The following is a 23,393-nucleotide window of genomic DNA, read 5'->3' as shown; positions in this document are numbered from 1 at the left end:
GTAGAAGCCCACCACATCTGCTCTGGCCTCTGTCAAATAGGCTGCCCCTGCTACCAACACCTCACTATGGACATCCAGTGCATCACCTCAGGAGGCCAGGTGTGCTATTGGAGTCCCCATGCCATCTCAAACCCTTGCAGCTGCACGCCATGCTGCCCTGTGGCTGAAGACAAAGACAGTAAAGATCACTGATTCCAGCAGGCCAGATTCCTTCCTTTTAAATAGAGACAGGCTTCAAGAAATTCTAGCAGGATTTTGCACTTGCTTGTCTCTGTTTACCTTTCTGAATAAAGTCTGAAACCTGTCAGGGAGCTTCCGGGTCTGTGTACTTAGGATTTCATAATTCAGCTTATTCACAGATGCACTTGTTAGAACATGCCTGCTATTGGAGCTCTTCCAGCCAGAATATTAGTGCTGTCTGCAAGGTGAGAGCTCTTAGGGTGTCCCCCCCTACAAGAAGTACTGATTTCCAAAAAAGGTTGAGGTGATGATGGGGAAGAGCATCAGTTATAAAAGTAGAAGCTTTTTGTTTGCTTTGAAATACATGAAGAAATGAAACTATGAAGAAAAAATCTCATATACTATCAAAAAACTATGGGACAACTTGAAAAAAGTCAATTTAACTATGAAAAATCAAGATGAAAACCAACAAAAAATCCAAAACCTTAACACAAGTCCTGAAGCCATAACTTAAAGTATTTTTTCACAAAATTATCATTTGTTACAGGGTACAGCTGAGATAGAGATAGAATCCGAACCTTCTGACCTGATAGAGGTTTGTTTTGTGTCCTCGTCTTTTGGTTTCTCTACGTGTAAAATTACTTGTATTACAAATCACAGGGAAACCCAGCAATGACTTACAATGAAATAGAATTATAATAGAAATAGTACAAGAGTAGTATTTTAATGTAAGCAGTAGAAGAAGGTAAGTCAACCCATCTGTCAAGGGAACATTCAATAAAGTCATTGTCTCCTCCTTTCCTTCTGGGTGACTGGTAAATAATTATATGCAAATCAAAATCAGCTGAATTGTTGGGCAGTGTCCAGGTATTACTGGGCTCTGTAATTGTTTCAGCATAAACGGGGATCAAGCAGGGGAAACCAGAGATGCTGAAAACAATAAATGACCATGAGAAGCTAACTCCTAAGATAATCAGTTGCAAGAAGAAGCCTGAATGTTGAATACTGGTCACTGCTGGCAAAAAGCAGTAGTCTCAGCAGGTGGTGATGATTGTGGAGGCAATTGTAGCGATAATCTCATCCTTAAATTGAGCAAGAGGATGAAACAACCCACATACAGGGCAGGGGCTCCTTTTCTGAAGTCTGTTTTTTCTGTTGCATGGTGTGGTGGGTTGACCCTGGCTGGCTGCCAGATGCCCACTCAGCTGCCTTCTCACTCCCATGCTTCAACAGGACAGGGAGAGAAAACAAGATGGAGAAGCTCGTGGGTGAAGGTAAAGACAGGGATACCACTGATCAGTTACTATCAGAGACAAAACAGAGTTATGTAAAATTAATTTATTGCCAGTTGAAATAGATTTGCTAGTGAGAGGCAAACCCCAACACCTTCAGTCTGCTCAATGCCAAACAATCCTGTGGTATCTGGTACCTTCCAGTAAAGGAACCTGACCTTCAGTTTGCTAATAAAGGTTCTGCTCTCAGATGAGTTGGTTCCTTATCAAAACTTAAAGCAAAATCAGGGACAAAAAGAGTTATTTCTTCAGAACTTGGATTCCTAAAGGCTTAAAATTATTGAATTGCAGGGGAAAGAAAAAAAAAAAAGAAATGAGATCTTGCCAAGGGGTGGTTCCCTACATAAGTAGTCTTTCATTTCCACAGTGGGATGTTGTCTTTCTTTGTCTTCCTACCTGTGTGGGTGGAAAGGAGACTTATGACAGTGACTGAGCCCAGGAGCAAATCATCTGCTGTTGATGTCCTACAAATGAAGTGGCTTCCTTTTCCTCACCACAACTTTTTGTATGCCTTCTGTTTGAACACAGGTTCCCTGCTCCAGATTGACTGGATACCTGTTTAACCCCTGGACCGGGTATGTTTTTGAATTATAATAGCTGAACTTGGTTTTAGTCTGTTTTATCTATCATTCGTTATTGCCATAACAGAAGACAATTTACTGAATGGTCATCTATTTTCTTCTTTGCAAATGGCCATGTGGGTGTCCAGCAGAAGACTAGGAAACTGATTTTGAGTCTGTCCTAATACCCCCTTATCTAGCCATGCAGAAGCAACTGAAAATGAACGGTGTACAGACACCTTGACATCATATGCAACTTTCTTTAGTTAATGGAAACTGCAAAAATAGTGTTTGCAACGTAAAAAACCCAAACAATTGCTTTCATAAAAGTGTGTTTGGAAGGTGGGTAGGTTGAATTTTGGATATGATGTTTGAATTATAATTTTGTGTATCCTTTTTATTCTGGATAAATATGGATACATATGGATAGCAGATCAATTTAGCTATCTGACAAGTATCTTTCACTGAAGCATACTGGCATGATTTGGGCTATTTACTGTCCCTATCTACCCTGCCTTTCATTCACATATACTTGTGCCTCAGCTATTCATTAAGTTCACACTGCTGTGCTCTCTTTTTACACCAAGATGTAATATATTTTGCACTAGAGTAGCTGAGATGCAGATGCTTGTCTGGGTCTGTCATTCCTGCTGCTGAGTAATAAAATCCTGGCAGTAGAGCAAAGCAGATAGCTGCAAACACTGATGTCCTAACACATAGTGATATCAGGGAAAGATTTTTATTATAGCTGTCAAAGGGGGAAACCAAAGCATGCAGGCAGCCGTGTGCCCTGTTGGGATCAAAGACTACATTGCCAATAGCCTGAGAGGCAGGACTGGCTCCATTTTAGGAGGTGCATTTTCTGGCTCTGCATGCCTAAACACAGTTCAGCTAATAACTGAATAGGGCCAATTCAGGAGTGCTCGATTTCATACCCTGCTAGAAAGACCCTGAAAGGCTGTCAATAGCAGAAGATGCCTCGGAGAGTACCAAGATCCAGCTCTGGCCCTGTTCTCTCACTATGTATCTTCAGACTGCAATTGAACAGGGATGTCCCAGGTCCCCAGTGGTCTCAGCCTTTCTCTTTAGTGAAAAAGAGGAAAAACAAATGTGGAAGAGGGGGGGCAGTATGGATCATACTTTTTTCCTCAATAGACATTGGGAGTCCTTGCACTTCTGAGTGGTTACCAGAGTCCTTGCCTGGAAAAGCAAGGGTGGTGTCAAGGGGCACTGCCTCTGCTGGTGAGGGTGTGCACACCTGTGTGATGCTGGGCTGTCTTGGAAAGTCACCCAAGACCTCAGCCTTCTTTCCCAGAACCTCTCTTTGGGGCTGTCTGTGAACTAAGGCAGAAGCTACTGCTTTGGCTGCCCTCCAGAAACTCTGAGGTAGCTGAAAGGGAGTGGAAGGAGGAAACCCTGCAGCTACATCACATTTTTCTTACCACATGCATGAAGTGACAGAATTGGACCCCAGCGTGTTTGAAACAGGCAGTTGAAGTCATCTATCTTTTTATGACTAACCAGTGTTACGATTACAAAATAGATGGTCTGCTTTTGCTCATAGAGCTTTCGTGGATGTGGATGTGTACTTACACAGCAAGAGTGAAGCAGTTGCATCAGTTTTCATTGATTCAGATTTTCACAGAACTTTTTAGGGGTGTACTGGTTGGCTTTGAGGCCAGAATTTAGACCTTAATGGCTTACTGCTATCAATTTGTGCAGTATAATTGTGATTAATAGATACCTTAATGGAGAGAAGTTAGTGGGGATTTTTGGTTGGTTGATTGGATTTTTTTTCCCTAAATAGCACAAAAAAATATTTATTGGATATAGCAGGGAATTTAAATTTTGCTCATGTTCTGATATAGTTTGAACCCATTTCTGCTATAATAGCTTTTATAACACTCTGAATTTCAAGGGGGCAGAAAGGGTTTAGTGGTCATAGATGTTTGGGCTGAGCATGCTTCTGGCAACAGATAAACGAGTGAAAGTTTATCTGTCAGTTTTCTTAATTGTAATATCTGAAAGTATTCCATGGATAAAATTTGTGTCTAAAAATTAAGACACAAGTTTTTTGACTATTGAATTACTATCTTCTGTTTGTTATGAAACTCCTGGTTAACACATGAGCTAGTTACTTTTACCACCTCACTTATCAGAAAGGTGAAGGACTCCCTTCAGTAGGGTCATTATTTTCATCTGGAATAGCCAAAGGTTTCACTTCAAAGATTCAGTAAGACTGAACTGCATGTTACTCATTAAGTAAAATCTGCACCTTGCCTAATCAGCAGTGTATGCGCCTGCCACGAATCCAGGGCTGGATTCAGCTGCTGTGCAGTGGGACTCTTGTTCCTGCAGAATACATAGGAATCAAAATTATAACTTGTGTGTTCCTCTGATATTGTAATATATTGGGCCTCTTGCCTGAAGGTGCTGTCACAGAGCTTCAATTGCAATATCATCTGTGCTCCAGCCCTTTGCACACTTTGTGGGAAAGGAAATCTAAAGAGCACTTGCAACAGAGCAGATGATGCCTGTTATTAGTGTTCTAAGTGAAATAATTTCATTACTGTCATTGGTTTATTGCATTTGGAAGGAGGATGACTTTAAATACTATATCCAATATTAAACAATTACCTGTTTGATACTTCTGTTAAGGAACTCAGTAACCCTGCTCTAGTGGTGGTGCTGTGGTGGTAGTTAACTTATACCAGATGCTAATACAAGCCTCTGATACAGGAAGGGTCTCCAAATCAAAATGTATGGATGGAACCTGCTTTGTTTGTATGGAAAGACTGCAGCTTTTTGACAGAACATTGCCTCTGTTTACTGGTGTGCTACAGCATGATGTCAAGGGTTCATGGATAATAACCTGCATAATAATTATGGAGATTTATGCATCCTTACTCTGCAGTGTGGTGCTCCCACCAGCTCTAAGCAAAACCGCTGCTCCAGTGCCACCCACCAGTGCAGCTCCCAGCAACAGCTCATTGGCTGCACCTGACTTGTCCAGTCCTAGCCAAGGTGGTTAGGAACAGAGGTCATTGCCTAATTTTCCCAAACTTCAATTTGTGTAAGCTCAAGCAACCTAGAATTTCCATCTACTCAAAAACCTTTCAGCCAAGAAGTTGGAAGGATCAACAGCCGAGGGCCAAACATGAGGTCTCTGTATGATCAGAAGGGCTGTACTTGCTCAGTTGTAGATCAATTCAAATTAGAAATTAGAAAATGGAGGAATGGGAAAAAAAAAATCATTCTAATATGCAGCATCCTTAGAATAAGATTGGAAGAACTGCACAGGATACAGAACTTCTGTATAAGTCTGTGAAATGCTGCAAAAGTTTGAATAAGAAACCTGTGAAGATGATGAATTTCTTCTCTTCTTCCCAGTTTCCTTCCTATGGGGAATAATACATAAATAAATAATAGGGAAAACACAGCAGCTGCTTTAAAATGTCAGGAATGTTTCTGTCACCATAAACTTTGTTCAGTAGGAATCCATATGTTGTGAGAAACAACATGTAAACAGATTTTTCTCTGAGTTAAGCTTTTCTACTGTTGAAGGGTCTGACTCTACTGAAAAAGTGAGCACTGCTATATTTGTTCTTTGAAAAGGGACTCGGAGGGATACTCTGCAGTGTCAGATTGCTCTCAATTCTCCTGGTTGCTTTCTCTGAATGCATCAGCAAGGGCAAATGAATGTTGTGCCATTCAGGTCCACCCCATTGCAGGGAAACAAGGGGTCCTTCTCTCTCCCTCTCTGTCCTTGCAGGCAGCAGGCACAGCAGCAGTTATCTATGCTCTCATGAACACAAAGAGTGTTTCTGAAAAGCATATCAAGCTAGCCCTCTTCTCCAAAAAATCAAGGTATCATCCTGCTCCCTGACAGGTAAAAGTGGTTTGGCAGCTGAATATTGAGCCTTCTGTTGTTTCTTCCTTTTTGTTCATGGGGCTGTGTTGTCCACCTGGACATCTGACTTCAAGCTTTGCCTGAGTTGAAGCTCACCTCGTTTCTCCTTTTCTTCATGTTTGCCATGGGCCTGTTTGCAAGTAAATGGCAGAAGTGAGGGGTGACCTAGTCTGATTTCAAAATACTTTCAAGTCCAAAACTCCAGAACATCTCCCTTCTACCCACACACAAGGCAGCATCTTCTAGCTGGTCTTTCCTGTTAGGTGACCCAATTGCTGAGAGCTGAGCTTGGTGCTTAAATATTTTGGCAAGAGCAATGCATATCTGAGAGCAACACAAGTACTGTTTGTGGTCCTTTGCAGAGGGAAAAGCTGCTTATTTGTTTAGGAAATAGAGGCTATAGTGCTTAACTTGGAATATTTCAGTCACTTCCATGGCAACAGGCTCTGAGAGAACAAAGCATGATTTCACAAGATCACATAACAGCTTGAGAATGGAAGAGAAAATTTTACATAGCAACACTGTGAAGTTTCCTTTAACTTGAATTTTACCTCTTGTTAGTTGACTGATGATTTAATCAGTAAAGTGATTGCTGTTCTGCCAAGCAATTCTGAGCAAATTGGCATTGATTTCTTTCAGTTGTCAGGCACCCCTTGTTTGTGTTATGGCAGGGGATGTGCCAGCACTGTGGTGTCCCTCTTCCCCTCTGCCCAAGGATAATACATGTTATCTGGCAGATGTCCTGAGATTATAACTGTATTTAAATGGTAGCGTCAGTTAGGAATGATGGCCTGGTTCAAAAGCATTGGACTTTTTCCATCTTCTTTGGTAGGCTTCAGATTTGGCCTGACCTTAGAAATGTGGCATAGCCATTGCAGAGTCTACTGAGTAAGAGGTCACAAAGCATGTGGCTAAGGGACGGGAATGTGAACCTCCTGTGTTTTAAGGCAATCCCCCTGTTTTCCCAGTCTGAATTAGATCTGGTCACTGGGATTTGAACCCCCTCACTGCAGGCAGGGAGAGGCTAATTTACCCCTCAGGTCCTTGTGTTATGAGCTTCACTTGCTCCATTTCCTTTGGCTGACTCACACAGGTAGTGCCAGAGAGAGCTACGGTGCCCGAGTGTCAGAGGGCTTTCTGCTCAGCTTACATGTACTGCAGGAAAAGGGAGGGTTATTAAATGAAATACTGATATAGAAACAAATGTGTGCTGTTTCATTAATAAATCCTTCTCTCAGACATCTCTAGTAAACAAATCAGAAATTTCTGTTGCAATATGATGTGCAAAAAAAAACCCCAAAAAGTGCCACAGGAAACAGGGTTTGTTTTTCACTTCATGCAAATGGCAGCAGATGAGTCTATGATGCAAGTAACTGGTTAAGTAGCTCCATAATTGAAGATGGAACTTTTAAAGCTTTAACTTTAATTAATTAAGTTTATTGTGAGAAGTGTACCACTTAGATGAACCAATTATTCTTGAAGAATATTTCTCCTATATCCCTGGCAGCATAGCCTTCATCCTGAGCCGAACAAGTAGTCAGTGAGATTTGGTCATTTTTTAGCAAAGAACGGACTAGTCAGATTGCAGTGTGACTTTTGGCTTCTGAGATGAAGTAAGTGCTTGCCAGCCATGATAGCCAAATAATTTTTCAGCTTTTCTTTCATTCAGTGACTGCAAACCAGTTGAGGGGGTTGACAGTCAGACATTTCTGTTCTATGATCTATTCTTCTGTACTTGCTCCTACCCAGCCCTTGCATAGCCTGGTATTTGCCCCATCAGCCTGCCACGACCCTCTTCTAAGGCAACTTTAGGAGTAAATAAAAGAACTGGCTGCTCCTCAAAATCTCTTTTTATAAATACAGAGTTTTATAGTCTGCCTTGAGAGTTTATACAGTAGGAGACGTGATAAGGAACTACCATTTCATTCCTATTGCAGAAATCTGTACTGTGATGTAATGTATGGCCCAGTGTGGAGGTAGGTGTCACGGATAGATATCAGTGTGTTTGATGTTTATCCCTTTGCATTAATGTTTTGTGTTGCTTTTCTATTTTACTCTGTATGAAGCAGACACTTGAGATAAAATGCTTCATCCTTTGATTTCTTTAGGTCTTAAAATACTAAAGCCCTAAAGATCATTCTTCAAAGAGGAAGTTTGCAAGCACATCAGACAGACATGGAGTGGGGAGGCAAAATTATTACCTAGAGGTCAGAACTGGGGAAATAATTTTTTTCTGACCGTCATTTAGCCTTCTCATGATCTACAATATATCATTAAGTGGTAAATCATCAGTCTCAAATTTCGGACACAATATTATGATAGTTGGAATTTAAACAAAGAGCTGATGTAAAGACCCTCAAACACCAGCCTAGTTAATAAAAATAGATGTTGTCCAGTGCAGCAAACATCATGCCAGTTAAATCCAAACTTTCAGAGACTGGAAATCAACTTTGTGGAAAGTCCCATCTGACAAAGAAGGACTCCCAGCTACAGGCTGCTTTCAAAAATTCAGACCTTCCTCTCTGCGCGCCTCAATTTCTGCTTCAGTGAAATGGTGAATCGCTGAGATGTGCCATGAGATGCTCAGGTAAATGATTCTGTGCAACTGCCAAGTGTTTTGTGCTTTTGATTGCTAAACAGCTACTTTTTCAGGTGGAGCATCTGAACCGTTTACTTCTTTTGTGTCAGTGAAACAGCATTATATTAAAATGAACTGGGAAAAAATAAGGTTTCATTTTAGATTAAATGGTATTTAGACTCTTGACAGCTGTCCTAATTTTTCCCTCAGTTACTGTAGTGCTAAAGCAAGATTTCTTTCACTCAAGTAAATTAAATGAAACTTTCAGTGTTATTTTGGTTGTTTTATTGCAGGTTTTGATTTTTTCTTTCTTTTCAAGATAAAGACAGGTTTTCAAGTTAGAAGGAAATTAGACAATAAACCCTCAGTGCAATGTGTCCGTAGCTTCAGTTTGAGTCTTGTAGACAAGACTGTAGTATAAATAATTTAGCACACACTGGAGGCTGATTAAAATTTTTTTTTGAAGCCCCAAAAGAACATAAACCTCGATCATAATTTATTTAGCTAACTTCAATTGATTTAATAGTTATATCATGTTCTGTAGTGATATCTAAGTCACACATTTCTCTGGAGGGAAGAGATTTTCCAGCTTGCTTTGCTGCTGAAAATTAAGTAGCTGGAAAAAAGGTTTCCCAGAATTCAAAGGAATCTGTAGGAAGTTGCATCCTTTTTTGTGTTTCAATATGAAGTAATATGAAAGTACTTGGAAGTGATGAATCCTGGCTGTTGGGGTGCTTTTTTATTGTCCTCTCCTCCAGCTTTTATGACCTGCTTTTGAGAAAAAGAGCAAACCTTGCTAGGTCTTCACAAAATTATAATGCTTTTATTTGTGGATGTTTGCATCCAGTTGCTTCTAGAAAGCATCTGGGAAAGACAAGTGCCCTGAAATCATTGTCAAATACTGATATTTTATCCTCTTACTTTATCGGTTAATTGTGTTTTGCCTAATCATAGAATCATAGACTGGTTTGGGCTGAAATGGACCTTAAAGATCATCTGGGTCCAACCCCTCTGCATGCGCAGGGACACCTCCCGCTAGACCAGTTGCTCAGAGCCCAATCCAACCTGGCCTTGAACACTTCCAGGGATGGGGCACCCCCAGTGTCTCTGGGCTACCTCTTTCCAGGTGTCACCACTCGCACAATAAAGAATTTCCTCCTAATGTCTAACCTAAATCTCTCCTCTTCCAGTTTTGATCCATTCCCCCTTGTCCTCTCATTACAAGCCCTTGTAAAAAAAACCCTCCCCAGCTTTCCTGTGGCCCCTTCAGGTACTGAAAGGCTGCTATAAGGTCTCCCCGGAGCCTTCTCTTCTCCCTGGAGCCTTCTCTTCTCCAGGGTGAACAGCCCTAACTCTTCACAGGAGAGGTGCTCCAGCCCTCTCGTCATCGCCCCTATTGCATCATTGCATCAAGATGATATGAACCTAAAATAAAGAACCTAAAATAAAGCACCGAATTAATATTCTCCTGTTTTGCGTGCTTTTAGTTTATGCAGCAGTTTTCTTGACACAGTTAATTTTGAGAACTATGAAAGGAATGCAATTTTAGAGCAGAAAACCCACAATACTGTTGTAGCATAGTGGCTCCTTTTAGCCATAAGCTAACCACATAAATGGAGTTTAGACTTCACGTGTTGACAGCTAGACTCTCAGTCAGTTTTTGTATGTTTATAGGCTACTTTACAGAAATTTGGGGGATTCAGATGCTGCTGTAGAAGTCAATGGCTCAGCAAAGCCAAGCACCTTGCTGTCACTTTGAGGGAATTAGAGACAGTGCCTCTGCTTTGCCATTGCTGTGCCTAGACACATACTGAGCCACAGCAAATACTCATTGTGTCACCTTCACTTATAAGGAAGCTCATCCTCATTTAGTTTGTCTTCAGACCTTGCATAATTGTTTTTACTGTTTCCACCTGGCACTCCCATGATCTTCCCAGAATATCTGCTCTTCTGTCTAATTGGTTTTGGTGTTAGGAACAATTTTCATAATGTCAAATTTTCAGAACATTTTAATATCTTCAGTTATTTCGGTGTAGTTTTCCTTGTCAGTTTAACCCCTGCGTTCAGTAAGCACGTGTAGCAGAATTATATCTTCAGACATCTAATGCATGTTGGTTCCTTAGAGTTTGTTGAGATAAACATTCTAACTTCTAGTGTAATGAACTGAAAAAAATTAGAAGCTATGTAAACAGACCTTTATTCAAAAGATTTTTGAAAGTTCTAAGTGGAAGAAGTGAGATACATCTAATCCCTTACTCTTCCTGCAGGAGAAACCCATCCTTTCAGCCACCCTTTGGGCAAGTAATCCTACAGACCTGGTAAACATTAGAACCTCAGAAGCAAGATACTAGTTTTTATATTTAATTATATGAGGAATGAATGAAAATTAATAGGATGTTTTTATGCTGAGGTTATAGACAAATGACCCAGAGGGTTCGATTTCTTTTGAAGCCTACATACTTTCAACAAGTTGGTGAAGAAGAATGCTTTGAAAAAACAGCTCTGAAAACTTCCTTCCTCCCAAAGTCATACTGTTTGCCTGTCTGTGATACAAATTTCACTGTGGTGAAATGAATTGAGCTGGGAGAACTGTGTCCTGTTAAGCAGAGAAAGGAACCATTTTTAGTTATTATTTTTCTGCAGGTCAGCCTGCCAACAAGTCCACTGAGGAGCAGATAGAAAGGAAAGATTGAGCAGAGGAGGGGCCGCCAAGAAAAACACTGGAAAATCTCATTCTTCCTTTGGGGGGGGGAAAAAAAAAAAAAAAAAAAAAAAAAAAAAAAAAAAAAAGCAAAAGCTTCAGATATTGTGACCAAGGCTCTGTTGGTAGGAAAGGCTCAGAGAAAAGGAAGTTGAATATATGTAACAACTAGAGCTGAATGAATACCATGAATAATCATTCACGTTCTAAATGGAATTGCTTTGATTTTATTTCTGCCAACTTTTTTTGTTCATTTTTGGTGGATATTCTAGTGAGGTCGTTGTAAAGAATGCCTACCAGCTGATTAATGTAAACTCTTTGGATGTACCTACGTGCTTTAATAATGAAGTACCATGATTCAGAATCTTTAGCAAAAGTTATAAGCAAACATAAGGTACTTTTTTCCCCCATAAAAATTCCTTCTCTCTTTCTTTCCTCTGGGGTGTGATGAGATACACAGAAATACATATTAGTAAAGGTTACTGAAAACTTTTAGCAAAGAAATCTTTCCTATTATATACTAATATACTGTGTAGCTGACAACTAATCTTCCAAACTCTGCCTTAAGCAGTAAATATTTTATACTTATAAAGTCTGAAAGTTTACTACTATTCAAATTCTACTGACCTTTACAATAGAGTTTATGAGAAAGTCTTGACTATTAAAAGTAGTTGTTTGTGTTGCTGTGCTGTAACTGCAAACTTTGTACACACTTGTTACAAACACAGCATGTGCTTTCTATAAAATGGTTTTACTGCAACATGTTGGCAGCCTGATGATCTGATGTTTTCTGTAAGAAATGTTTGTCAAATCATGCTACAGCAAACTATGAAGAATTGCTGCAACCTTGGCAAGAAAAGAAGTAAATGAAAAATTAATTACAGTGAATTATTAGGAAATTAGAGAATCCTGTGTAGAGAATTTGAAAGTCAGCTAAGAAGACCACAGTGTGTGTATTCAGTTATACACAGCTAAAACTCCCCACATGGACAGAATTTGACATAGCCCCTGTTTGTAACACGATTACTAGCTGTAACCCAAACATGTTGAGCTGTAGAGATAAGTCAATTTTAATTTGCATTATGTAAGGAGGTTAATTCCTAATTATGATATTTATAGTTCCCTTTCCTGCAGTATTGATAACAGAGGGCGGAAGTTGCTTTGCAGCTTAGACTACTTGATTGTGATTTAAAATTTATTTTTTTATTAAGGGATGGGCCTAAATTGCAATGGTCAGATCCACAATACCCCTGACCTCCTCTGCAGGTCTGCAGCTACCTTTCTCAAAGCTTAGTGGTGCAGTTCAAACTTGGGATAAAATATCAGCCCTTTTGCAGTTTGTTGGCAAGGAACACGGCTGACTCCTGCCACCCCTGTGTGTGGGAGATGCGTGGACATGGGAGGGGTGGGTGGGTCAGTCTTGTGTTTTCTGCCCGTGCCATTGGGCTCCCCATGACTCCGTGTTGCCCCACATGGCCCCACAGAGTCCCACATCCAGGCTGGTGCTGCCTGTCCTTGCTGCAGGCCTCAGCCTTGAGAAGGCAGCCAGGGTGCAAAGCAAACTGCTGAGGTGACCAAAATGTGGCAGTGACAGCACAGCTTTGGTGATCCTGCCTGCTCTCTCTGGGCAAGCATCTTCCTGAGCTGTGTTTGCAATGTGGCCTTTCAAGAGAGAAGACAGGTGAGGAAGATATTAACAGAGTTAATGGCTTTTAACGGGGCTGTTGACAGCATGGGTCCCTTTGCCACCAAGGCTGAACAGCAGAGTCTACCTAATTTTATCCTGAGTGCTGGCTGTTTGGACTACACAGCTGAGAAGTCTTGAGCCAAGCATATCTGGCATTTGGTTTGTTGGTTCGGATGTTTTCATGCTGATCCTTTAAATAGAAACTAGGTCAGCTGCAACCAACTGGAAAGAAGGCAAGATGGGGGACATTGCTCCTGAGTGAGCGGGTGTGCTGAGAGACCAGGCAGCTTTGAGAGTCACCAGAGAGAGACAGCAAAGGAGCAGGGCAGGGAGCTGGGAATCTGCAGCTCAGAGATGGGAACCACTGTGAGGAGCAGGGAGCAGCCAGCCAGGCCCTGGCATGGCCAGAGGGAAGCCTCTCCAGATCCTCAGAGCCTGTGCAGAATTTGCTATGGTCAGGAAGCCACAAAGCTAGATAACCAAGCCCAGGATAAAGGACTATGCTGGAGAGGCAGAGCTAGGTATAAAAAAATCATTATTTATACATTTAATTTTGTGAGCGTTTTAACTAGCTTATTTTTTTCCTATTTAAAACTTTAGCTGACTCACTTTATATTATAATAACACTTGTTTGGTTTGTGGGGTTTTTATGTTGTGTTGCTTTTTGACCTTGTCTGGGTTTTTTGTTTGTTTGCTGTTGTTTTTTTTAGTGCTTTTGTTCATTTTTATTTTAAACTTTAAAGCCATTCAGTTGCCTTTGAGGAGCACCATAAGGTAGTGGTCTAGTTAGGAAACTTCAAAGCTCTGGGCACCTTTCAGTCTCATCACCCAGCTGTGGTCAGCTATTCCCCAGCTCCAGCAATGTGAACTTGAGCCTGACTGAAGACCAAACTGTCACAATACAGAGAATTTCACTCCTTGGTTGCTCTGCAACCGGCAGCAGCAGGTTTCCTGTTGTTAGATCACCCTGACACTCTGCAAAGACATGTGCAAGCATTGAACCTTGTGACAGAGGAATTTGCAGACTGCTTGATTAGCCAGGAGAGAGTTTCCAGAATCTGATGGGAACTCTCATTAAACCCCCATTGTCTTTTTCCAGAACACCTGAGGAAAGGGGTGCATAAACACACAACATATATACCCTGTAAAAGAGCTGTTGTGACCACTCTTAGCATACTTGGCTGTAGCAGGCCAGCAATGTTTGTTATCTGCATGTAGCAAGAAAAGAACACAAGGGCCCTAAGTGAAATGGGAGCCTATTTGGTGCTTGCTTTTAACACACACAGCAGAAATCTCTATTGCAAACTGCCTCAGCCCCAGCAGTCAGAAGTGACAAATCTGATTTTGGAAACCATAGGTCAGGTTGCCATCCCTCCTCTGGACTTGGGCTGCACAGTTGGCCTCTGCTCCGTGCTGGCAGGTGTGAGCAGGCAGGAGCAACATGGCTCTTGGGGCAATGATTGCTGTTAACCAGCAGCTGTGCCTTGTCAGGGAAAAGCAGCAAGCTCAGTCGAGGTGTCCCATGGAAAGCTGAGATTTGGGGTAGGCCAGGATTGAGCTGTGTCAATCTTAATACAGAAGACAGAAAACAGGGAGATGTATTGTCCCACGGGGAAGTTAAACGTAGAGTGCCTGAATAATTGGTACAGTGTCAGTCTGGCCTGGAGTACAACAGCTGGGAATGTAATCCTTGGTTTCAAGCAGCATTTTATTTATGATGAGCAAGTAGGTGTGTTATTGTGAGATTTTAAACTCTTGAGTCAGGTACAAAACAGTATTTTTAATACTGTAAGGGAAGTTAACCAGGAGTTGTATGGGTGGGTTTGATGTTTGTTTTTTTTTTTTCCATGAAAGTTACTGTGTCACACAACAGAAAAGAAAAGAACCATTAATTTTGTTGAAATGCTGACAATTTGTTTAAAGTGTATCCAACAGTTTTCCAAGAAGTTCACTTAAGGCACTGCTGTTCAGTTTTCTTGGTAACAATCCAGTCCTTGAGAGCCCACAGCTGCTGTGTCTTGCTACACAGCAGCACACAAAAATACAGATTTTTTTCCCTGAACTATTTGCTTCTGCCTTCTTAATGAGTGAAGTTATAACCACTCAGGATATGTTTTAGAAAAAATTACTCTGTTCTGAAAAAGTCAGAATTTTTTTTTGTTTTGTTATTATTCCACCATGATTGGATGAATTTTTATTTTGGTGGGGGTGATCACAGGGAGGGTGGGAAGAGAACATAATCCAGAAAATAATTTTGAAGAGCCAGAAAGTCAGGAAGCTTGCAGGGATATCTGAAGTTCATTCCTGTGATCTGAATCTGTAAATCTTTTACAGAGCTATAGATGTAAATTGGCTGATTGTTAAACTTTGCAAAGATTAAGAGTAAAGGTAGTGACCTGAAGCGAAGTTAGAGGGTACAGTAATTAATGTATCTCCATAACAAATTTCAATAAGGAATTCCAGACTGCTATACTTCACGTATTTTTGGAGTTGTACTTCTCTCCTCCTTCTCCATCATATTTTCTGGGCAATTGGAAATATAAAGCTAATGAAGCTTTTCATATAAATGTAAATAAACATTTTTTATTTGTAAGACATAAAAGACATTTCTGTTTCTTGAGCTGTGAAGTTGTCGCTCTCTTCCTGATTTACACCCGCTGGATCTGGTGATTTGACTTCCCTGACCTAAGCAGATCCTTCAGGCAGGCAGGTGTTGAAGTGGGTCAGTAGAGCTGGCAAAGGCACGTGCTTCTATCTCACAGGAGCTGTTAATATAAAAACTTCCCTTTTTTTTTTCCCCCCCTTTCCTTTTTTCCTAATGAGATTGAAACTAGATTAAAACCAAAATAATCTTACATGTTAGAAATGAAAGAGAGGGGGAACACATCTTTCTTAAGCCATGAGGTGTTCCTAAAATAAAATTGTCCATCTGGCATTGACAGCTGCTGCTGTAAATGTATCCTGGCTACCTTAGCAAGTTTCTCCACAGAACATTTCCAGGCATTGGATAGGGAGTGTCCAACAAAACAACACATAACAGAAGTCCTAGCTCTGCTCCTTTTCATATTTGTAGCTAATTTTGTGGAGAATCACTGTAACTTCTTTTGTTTCATCATGGTCAACTCCTGAGGGAATGTGAATATTCCCTTGGACTGCAGCATAAGTGAACAGATTTACCATTTATTACGTGTACTGAGAACATTTAATAATACAATTTATTGAACACTGTGTACTGAAAACTTCTGTTGGCTTCAAAGAATGACAGAGATAAGCTTTAAATGAACAATTGCTGAAGACCTGGAATGTACACACTGGGGAAAAAACCTCTTAAAATATCTTAATATCCCAAGTCTGCACTCTGAATTACTTCTAATACAAAGTAATAGCATATTTTTGTCAGTCTTGTGTATTCTCTTTGGCACAATTAAAAAGAATTCTGAATCTTTCAACAAAAGATGGCATGACCCTACAATGTTAATTTAGAGCTTCCTTTGAACCTGAAATAAGTCTTTAAAGTAATACAGAAAAAATAACAAAAAGAAAAATCTTAATCAGTAATTGCGTAATGGATTAAAAGGGAGATTTATAGAGTGATTTCACATCTGAATTTTAGTCTTTAATCATTGAAATATCTTTCCTCAAAATATATGTTGTCATTGAAATGTGTTTTCCTTCACTGTTGATTAAATAACATCAATACAAATATGTTATGAGACTGCATTTCTGTCCCACAAGAAACAGTTTTCTTGAAAGAAAAAAAGATTTGCAGTATGACACATGAAGTCTCATGTTACCTCTCTCATGAGAAGTTAACTCAGTGACATTTCATGTAAGACAATAAGTTGTAGAAGCTTTGTTTATCTAAGTTAGGGCAGACATTTGCTAATTCATGCAGATTAATTCTGTGGTTATAAGGAAATTTACATTTGGTCACTTTTCATCTCAAAAGCATTAACCTTTTCAAAAATAACTTGTCAGGTGATCTTTTCCTGCCACTCCATTACTCCTTCAGAGAATGTCTGTGATAATGCTGAAAAAACTAATCTGTGAAAACGTATTCTTATCAAGTAGAATTTACTCTTCAGAGCTGAGCTGCCTTTCTTGAATGTGACAGCAGCAGGTCTTGACACTCTTGACACAGACAGTGTAAACACTGGGACAATGCAGATGTAGATGCAGACATCCAAGCACTGCATCTTAAGAAGTGTTATTAACAACACAGCTACCCTAATTTCCTATTACTAAGTTCAGTTGTTAGTCAAATAAGTACACGTGGACCTGAGCATGAAGATGGGAGCAGAGACTGCCTCCACCCATGGTACCCCACCCTGGTGGAAGCTCTATGGCTGAAGCCTCCTCTCACTCCTGCAGTTTCAGCCTGAAATTTATAAACTTCACTAACAGGAAAATGCCTCGACTGAGCTGAATGGCGCTGGTGATGTGACGTGTGTGCTAGTACCTTACTTGCTTGTTCAAGCAGCAACTTGCTCCATGAGCCTGGCCCATTTCAGTGGGACTGCTTGACTTGGGACATGCTAGGAGCCCTCATTTATTACCAGTAAAGCACTCAGCACCCTGGCAGCATGGGAGCCGCCAAGCCAAGCTGGTACAGTGCTTACCAGCTGTTGACAGAGCTCTCACTGAATGAGTGAAAAGGGCAATGTGTTCTGCCAGCTCCAAGACTTCACAAGGCAATTTTATTGCAAGTTGAATTTGTTTGCTGCAGTGTGGAGAGATGGGAGCACTTGTGTGGTTTATTTTGCTGGTATGTGCCTTAGAAGTTTTTTTTGAGTCTAGTTTACAAAGAATCCCTGAGTAAATGTATCTATATGTTTGTTGTCCAATATTAATGAAAGATTAGGAAGTAAAGTCTTGACTAAGATAAACCTGGCTTTGATCTGGCTATGAAATATTCTCAGGGCCTTATAAACATAAATAACTGCCACAATTTTACTGTTGATGATAAATGAAGAGAGACAAAGGACAACTGAAAATTGAAGGAAGGAACAAGGAAAATGGGACTGAAGATTAGCTAAAACATGTGCCTGTCAATGAGACGATTCTGGATGAGCTCATCTAGCAACTTGTTAAACTTTAGGAAGATAAAAAGTACATAAGAATATTGACCAAGAAGATATACCTCCAAATTTGCACATAACTAACCATTACAAAATGTATTTTTTCATGTGTTTTTACATGTGGACATTTATGAAAAACAAATACCATGTTGGTGAATGAGGTAATAATGTAAAATTTTAGGTAAAGGCAGGAGAAGATCTAATACAGAGTTCAAAAAATCTGTACGAAGGAGAGAAAACGGAGTTATGTGCCTATGGTTTCATTGTGGGAAGCATATAGTTAATATAATAAAACCTTGATGCCACCTGGGGAGGAAAAAAAAAAAGCAAGCATTTCTTTTCCCACAAATTTAAACATGATGGAGGAATATTAATACATGTAAGGGCTTTTAAAATATATTAATAAAATGGAAATAAAAATGTCTTTTGCTGAAAGGAAGCAAGCTGTTAAAGTTATTAGTAAGAATCAAAGGAAAAAAAAAGACTAACTCTAGGAATGATCAGTTTATAATAATTATGCCCCTGAGAAGTTCCATGTAGTGACATTGATCAGTTAAAACTTCCTACATAGTTTTGACAAACTATCTTTGTTCAAATTTGCATTTCACAGGAATAAATCTAGTACTCTTCTTTGCAATTATTTATCCTTTATAGCTCCAAGGAAGCAGAAGTTGAACTTCATTTTGCGTGTAAATTTAATATAATAGTTAATGGTTTTGGCTGATTAACATCTTTTCTCAACAGTAATACAAGTGACCAAACATCTTAGACAAAACCCATCATGGTTGATGACATTAGCATTTCTTCAACACACAGACACAATCAATTGCAAAAAGTATAATTATACCACTTAGAATTAGCTGTCATCACCGGAAATAATTAAACAACAAAAAGCTCTTAAGCTAGCAAACACTTGATGAAATTATTTAAGTATTTTCCATTCTTATGTTGCTTCTCAACAGACATCATTATGGTACTATTGGCTCAAATTTTAGTTGAGAGAAGACCATGTAAAATAGATTTTGCTACCATGAAGAAAAGCCCCCTGCAAACAAAATTACGTTTTATAGTGCCATTCTAGGTCGATTTTTTTCCCTGCTGCTTTTGCATTCTGTATGAGAATAAGCAGAATGGTTTGGGTTGGAAAGGACCTTTAAAGTTGATCAAGTCCAGCCCCCATGCCAGCTGCAGAGACATCTTTCACTAGTTCAGGTTGTTCAAAGGCCTGTCCAGCCTGACCTTAAAAATAGTCTTCCAAAGATGAAAACGCTGATCTGGGAGTCATATAATGCAATTAATTTTAGAGCAAAATTCCTCCTCCATAATTGTAAAAATCAAAAGCACAGTATGGTGTTTAATCAGGTGGCATCTGCCAGGACAGTAGCTCAGATTGTTTCTGAAAATTGTGCACTGTTTTCAGAAATATATTTTGAAATTCACTGCCAAGCTTTTGTTTTGTAAGTTTAAATGATATTATTAGCACTTAATGTCATGAAGAGGCTTACAAATCTGTGTTGACTATAGCACAGTGTCTGTCACCTTCTTTTATGAGGAACGTGCACGTTCCAGTGGGGAGCACTAGGCCAAGGTGCATGACAAACAGAAGATCTTCCCCTACAGCTACTCTGGTGTGCACACAGACTCACCCAGGCCTTGGGAGTGTCTCTTCTGGTAAGAAGACTTATCCATGCAGCTCCATTACAGGTTAAAGGTTTTGCACCATCATTCAACAAGAATGAACATGGAGACCATTCTTTAGGGAGGCAAGAAGTTGTTAAATGGTGAATTAGGCCTATAAATGATTCAGGGTTGGTGTTCTGGTTTTGGACCAGTGTTGTGTGACTGCCGCCCAGATTGTGTCTCTTAAAGAACTGTGTTATTGCCTGTTCAGTCAGTGGGTAAGATATGCAGGAAGATGGAAAGTTTTTGAAGACTTGTTTATTTGTTGTTGTTGTTTTTTTATTCTTTCTTCTTTTTTTCATTGCATACTGATAATTGGGAAGATAATTTTGTCAGAACTTAGGAGCACAGATATCAGTTGCCCAAAGGCATAATGACTGTTGTCCTTAAAAGAAGCATGTAGGACAACCATGTACTGGCATTCAGTGAAGCTCCTGGAATGAAAGTGGAGCAAAACAGTGGGCAAAGCATGGGTTCCTTCATCAAGAGGAGCACACTGAGCTCAACAGAGGAATCCTGGCCAAGTAAATAACTCATGCAGTGGAAGCTGAGTGGCAGTTTCCCCAGACAGGTTTCCGGGATAGGTTCTAAAGCATGGAATCAGACTTAGGTGGTTAATGTCATGCTCCATCCAGGCAACACTCTGAGCAGAAGCACTGCATGCATAATATTGAATTGATTTAACAAAATGGCTTCCAGGTCTGAAGTTAACTTGCTTGCAGTTAGTTCACAGGTCAAGAAAAGTATTATCAAAACGTCATTTGGGAGAAGCAGCTTGATGTTGAGACAGACTTAGAATTATAGAATCATTTAGATTGGAGGAGACTTTCAAGATCATTGAGTCCAATTGTAATCCAACTACCAAAGCCACTAAACTACATCCCGAAGCACATCTAAACACTTCTTGAACAACTCCAGGGATGGTGACTCCATCATCTCCTTGGGCAGCCTGTTCCAATACCTCACCACTCTTTCAGTGAAGAAGTTTTTCCTAATAACCAACCTAAACCTCCCCTGCCACAACTTAAACCCATCTTGCCCGATCACTAGTTATTTGGGAGAAGAGACCAACACTGGCCTCTCTACAACCTCCCTTCAGGTAGTTGTAGAGAGCAATAATACCTCCCCTGAGCCTTCTTTTCTTCAGACTAAACAACCCCAGTTCCCTCAGCCTCTCCTCATACAACATGCCCTCCAAACCCCTCACCAGCCACTTTGCTCTCTTCTGGACATGCTCTAGGACCTCAATGTCTTTCTTATACTGTGGTGCCCAGAACTGAACAGAGTACTCAAGCCGTGGCCTCACCAGTGCTGAGTACAGGGGCACAAACACTTCCCTACTTCTGCTGAACACACTGCTTTTGATAGAAGCCAGGATACTGTTGGCCTTCTTGGACACCCGAGAACACTGCTGGCTCATGTTCAGCCAGCCATCCACCAGTATTCCCAGATCCTTTTCCACTTGGCTGCTTTTCAGCCACTCTTCCCCAAGCCCATAGCATTGCTTGGGGTTACTGTGACCAAAGTGCAGGACCCGGCACCTGGTCTTGTTAAACCTCATCCCATTCACCTTAGCCCATCAATCTAGCCTATCCAGATCTCTCTACAGTGTATTCCTGTCCTCAAGCAGATCAACGCTCCTGCTCAATTTAGTGACATCTGCAAACTTGCTGAGGGTGCACTCCATCCCCTCCTCCAAGTCATTAATATAAATATTAAACAGATCTGGCCCCAGTAACAAGGCCTGGGGGATACCACTTGTGACCATCTTCCAGCTGGATTTAATTCTGTTTATCACAACTCTTTGGGCCTGGCCATCCAGCCAGTTTTTAATGCACCAAAGAGTCCACCTGTCTATGTCATGGGTTAAAAGTCTCTTAAGGAGAATGCTGTGGGAAATGGTGTCAAAGGCCTTACTAAAGTCCAGGTAGACAACAACTACAGCCTTCCCCTCATCCAGTAGGCAGGTCATCTGATCATAGAAGGAGATCAAGTTGGTCAAGCAGGACCTGCCTTTCATGAATCCATGCTGGCTGGGCCTGATTTCACCATTATCCTGCACTTGCCATGTGAGCACACCCAAGATGAACAGCTCCATAATCTTCCCTGGTACTGAGAACAGGCTGACAGGCCTGTAGTTCCCCTGATCCTCCTTTTGGCCTTTTTTGTAGTTGTGTGTCATGTTGGCAAGCCTCCAATCGTCTGGCACCTTCCCTGTAAACCAGAACTGCTGATAGCTGATGGAAAACAGCTTGGCAAGCTCCTCTGCCAGCTCCCTCAGCACTCTTGGGTGAATCCCATTGGCCCCATAGACTTGTGAGCATCCAGGTGGCATAACAGGTCATTCATTAACTGCTTCCTCCTGGATTATGGGGCATTGCTGTTGCTCTCCATCCCTATCAGGAAGTTGAATACCCCAAGGATAATGGGTCTTACTACTAAAGACTGAGGCAAAGAAGGCATTCAGTACCTCAGCCTTTTCCTCATCCTGGATAACAATGTTCTCCCCTGCATCCAATAAAGGGTGGACATTCTTCTTGACTATCTTTTTGTTGTTAATGTATTTGTAAAAACCTTTTTTGTTATCTTTCACACCAGTGGCCAGGTTGGGTTCTGGCTGTGCTTTTGCCTTTCTGATGGTCCCTCTGCATGACCTAGCTAGATCCCTGTACTCTTCTTAGCTTGTCTGCCCCTTTTTCCAAAGGTGGTAGGCTCTCCCTTTTTTCCTGAGCCCCCTTCAAGAGCTCCCTGTTCAGCCAGGTTGGTTGTCTTCACTAACAGCTTGTTTTACAACACACGGAGACAGCCTGCCCCTGTGCCTCTAAGACTTTCTTCTTGAAGAACATCTAGCCTTCCTGGGCCTCTTTGCCTTTCAGGATTGTCTCCCAGGGGACACTCCCAACCACTGTCCTGAGCAGTCTGAAGTCTGCCTTCCAGAAATTCATGGTAGCATTTTTACTGACCCCCCCTTCTTACTTCACTAAGAATTGAGAATCTATCATTACATGGTCACTGAGCCCAAGATGGCCTCTGACTACCAGATCACCCACCAGTCCTTCCCTGTTTGTAAACAGTAGGTCTAGCAAGGCACCTCCCCTTTGTACAATGAATGTCAAGTAACTGGGCCTTTTTAAGCTACAAGAGACCAGTATCGAGGCTCTTTATTGTTTTCAAATCCCATTAGTCATTCTTCTGTAACATTTCTACAGGAAGTTCATCTGTAGTTTGCATCTTCGAAATACTAGTTTGTGTCATTGTCCAATGATTCCAGTGGGAAAACTCTCAGGAACAGAGTACCTGGGATGAGTAATGAGTATGTTGGAGGAGCTCTATGCTATCTAGTGTCATTAGGAGAGAGGATTCTCATTCAGAAGTACAGAAGCTTATACAGTAAGTGCTGAAGCACTTGAACTGATTCAAAGAAAAAGGCTGTAAGTACAGGTCCTCATGAAAAATCATGGCACTAATGTCCTTCAGGCACAGTGGGTTTCTATTCCAAACTAAAAGGAATGACATAATGTGCTTACAATGAACAGTGAACTTTTAATCTATAATATTTTTAAAGGAAAGTTATTTGGCCTTGGTTTTTTTCAATGTTGGTTTTTTTACTTTTAGGCAGTAAGGAGCCTGGAAATGTATTCAACTTCTCAGGTTCTCTTCATTCAGAAATATGTGGGTATGAAAAGTCTATCTTCTCTCATCACATGCTGAAAATAGAATTCATCTA

At 40.7% G+C, this 23,393-nt stretch overlaps 1 protein-coding gene across 2 annotated transcripts in view; it reads left to right on the top strand.

Moving 5' to 3' along the window:
- Positions 1 to 1,977: 1,977 nt before the first annotated feature.
- SLC13A1 (solute carrier family 13 member 1) overlaps positions 1,978 to 23,393 on the top strand; it is a 53,869-nt gene continuing 32,453 nt past the window's right edge. The window contains exon 1 of one of the 2 annotated variants that reach the window (XM_051623070.1): positions 1,978 to 2,047. Coding sequence is in view for 1 of the 2 variants with exons in the window: in XM_051623058.1 (XP_051479018.1) it covers positions 8,517 to 8,529 (13 nt within the window). In the remaining variant the exon portion in view is untranslated. Of the gene's footprint in view, positions 2,048 to 8,510; positions 8,530 to 23,393 lie in introns of those variants that run through there. The other variant, XM_051623058.1, reaches the window with a different exon arrangement.

The sequence above is a fragment of the Apus apus genome, chromosome 1 (genome assembly GCF_020740795.1).
Source record: "Apus apus isolate bApuApu2 chromosome 1, bApuApu2.pri.cur, whole genome shotgun sequence".
Lineage (NCBI taxonomy): Eukaryota > Metazoa > Chordata > Aves > Apodiformes > Apodidae > Apus > Apus apus.
Note: the sequence above shows the minus strand (reverse complement) of the source record. Positions and strands in the feature narration are given on the sequence as shown.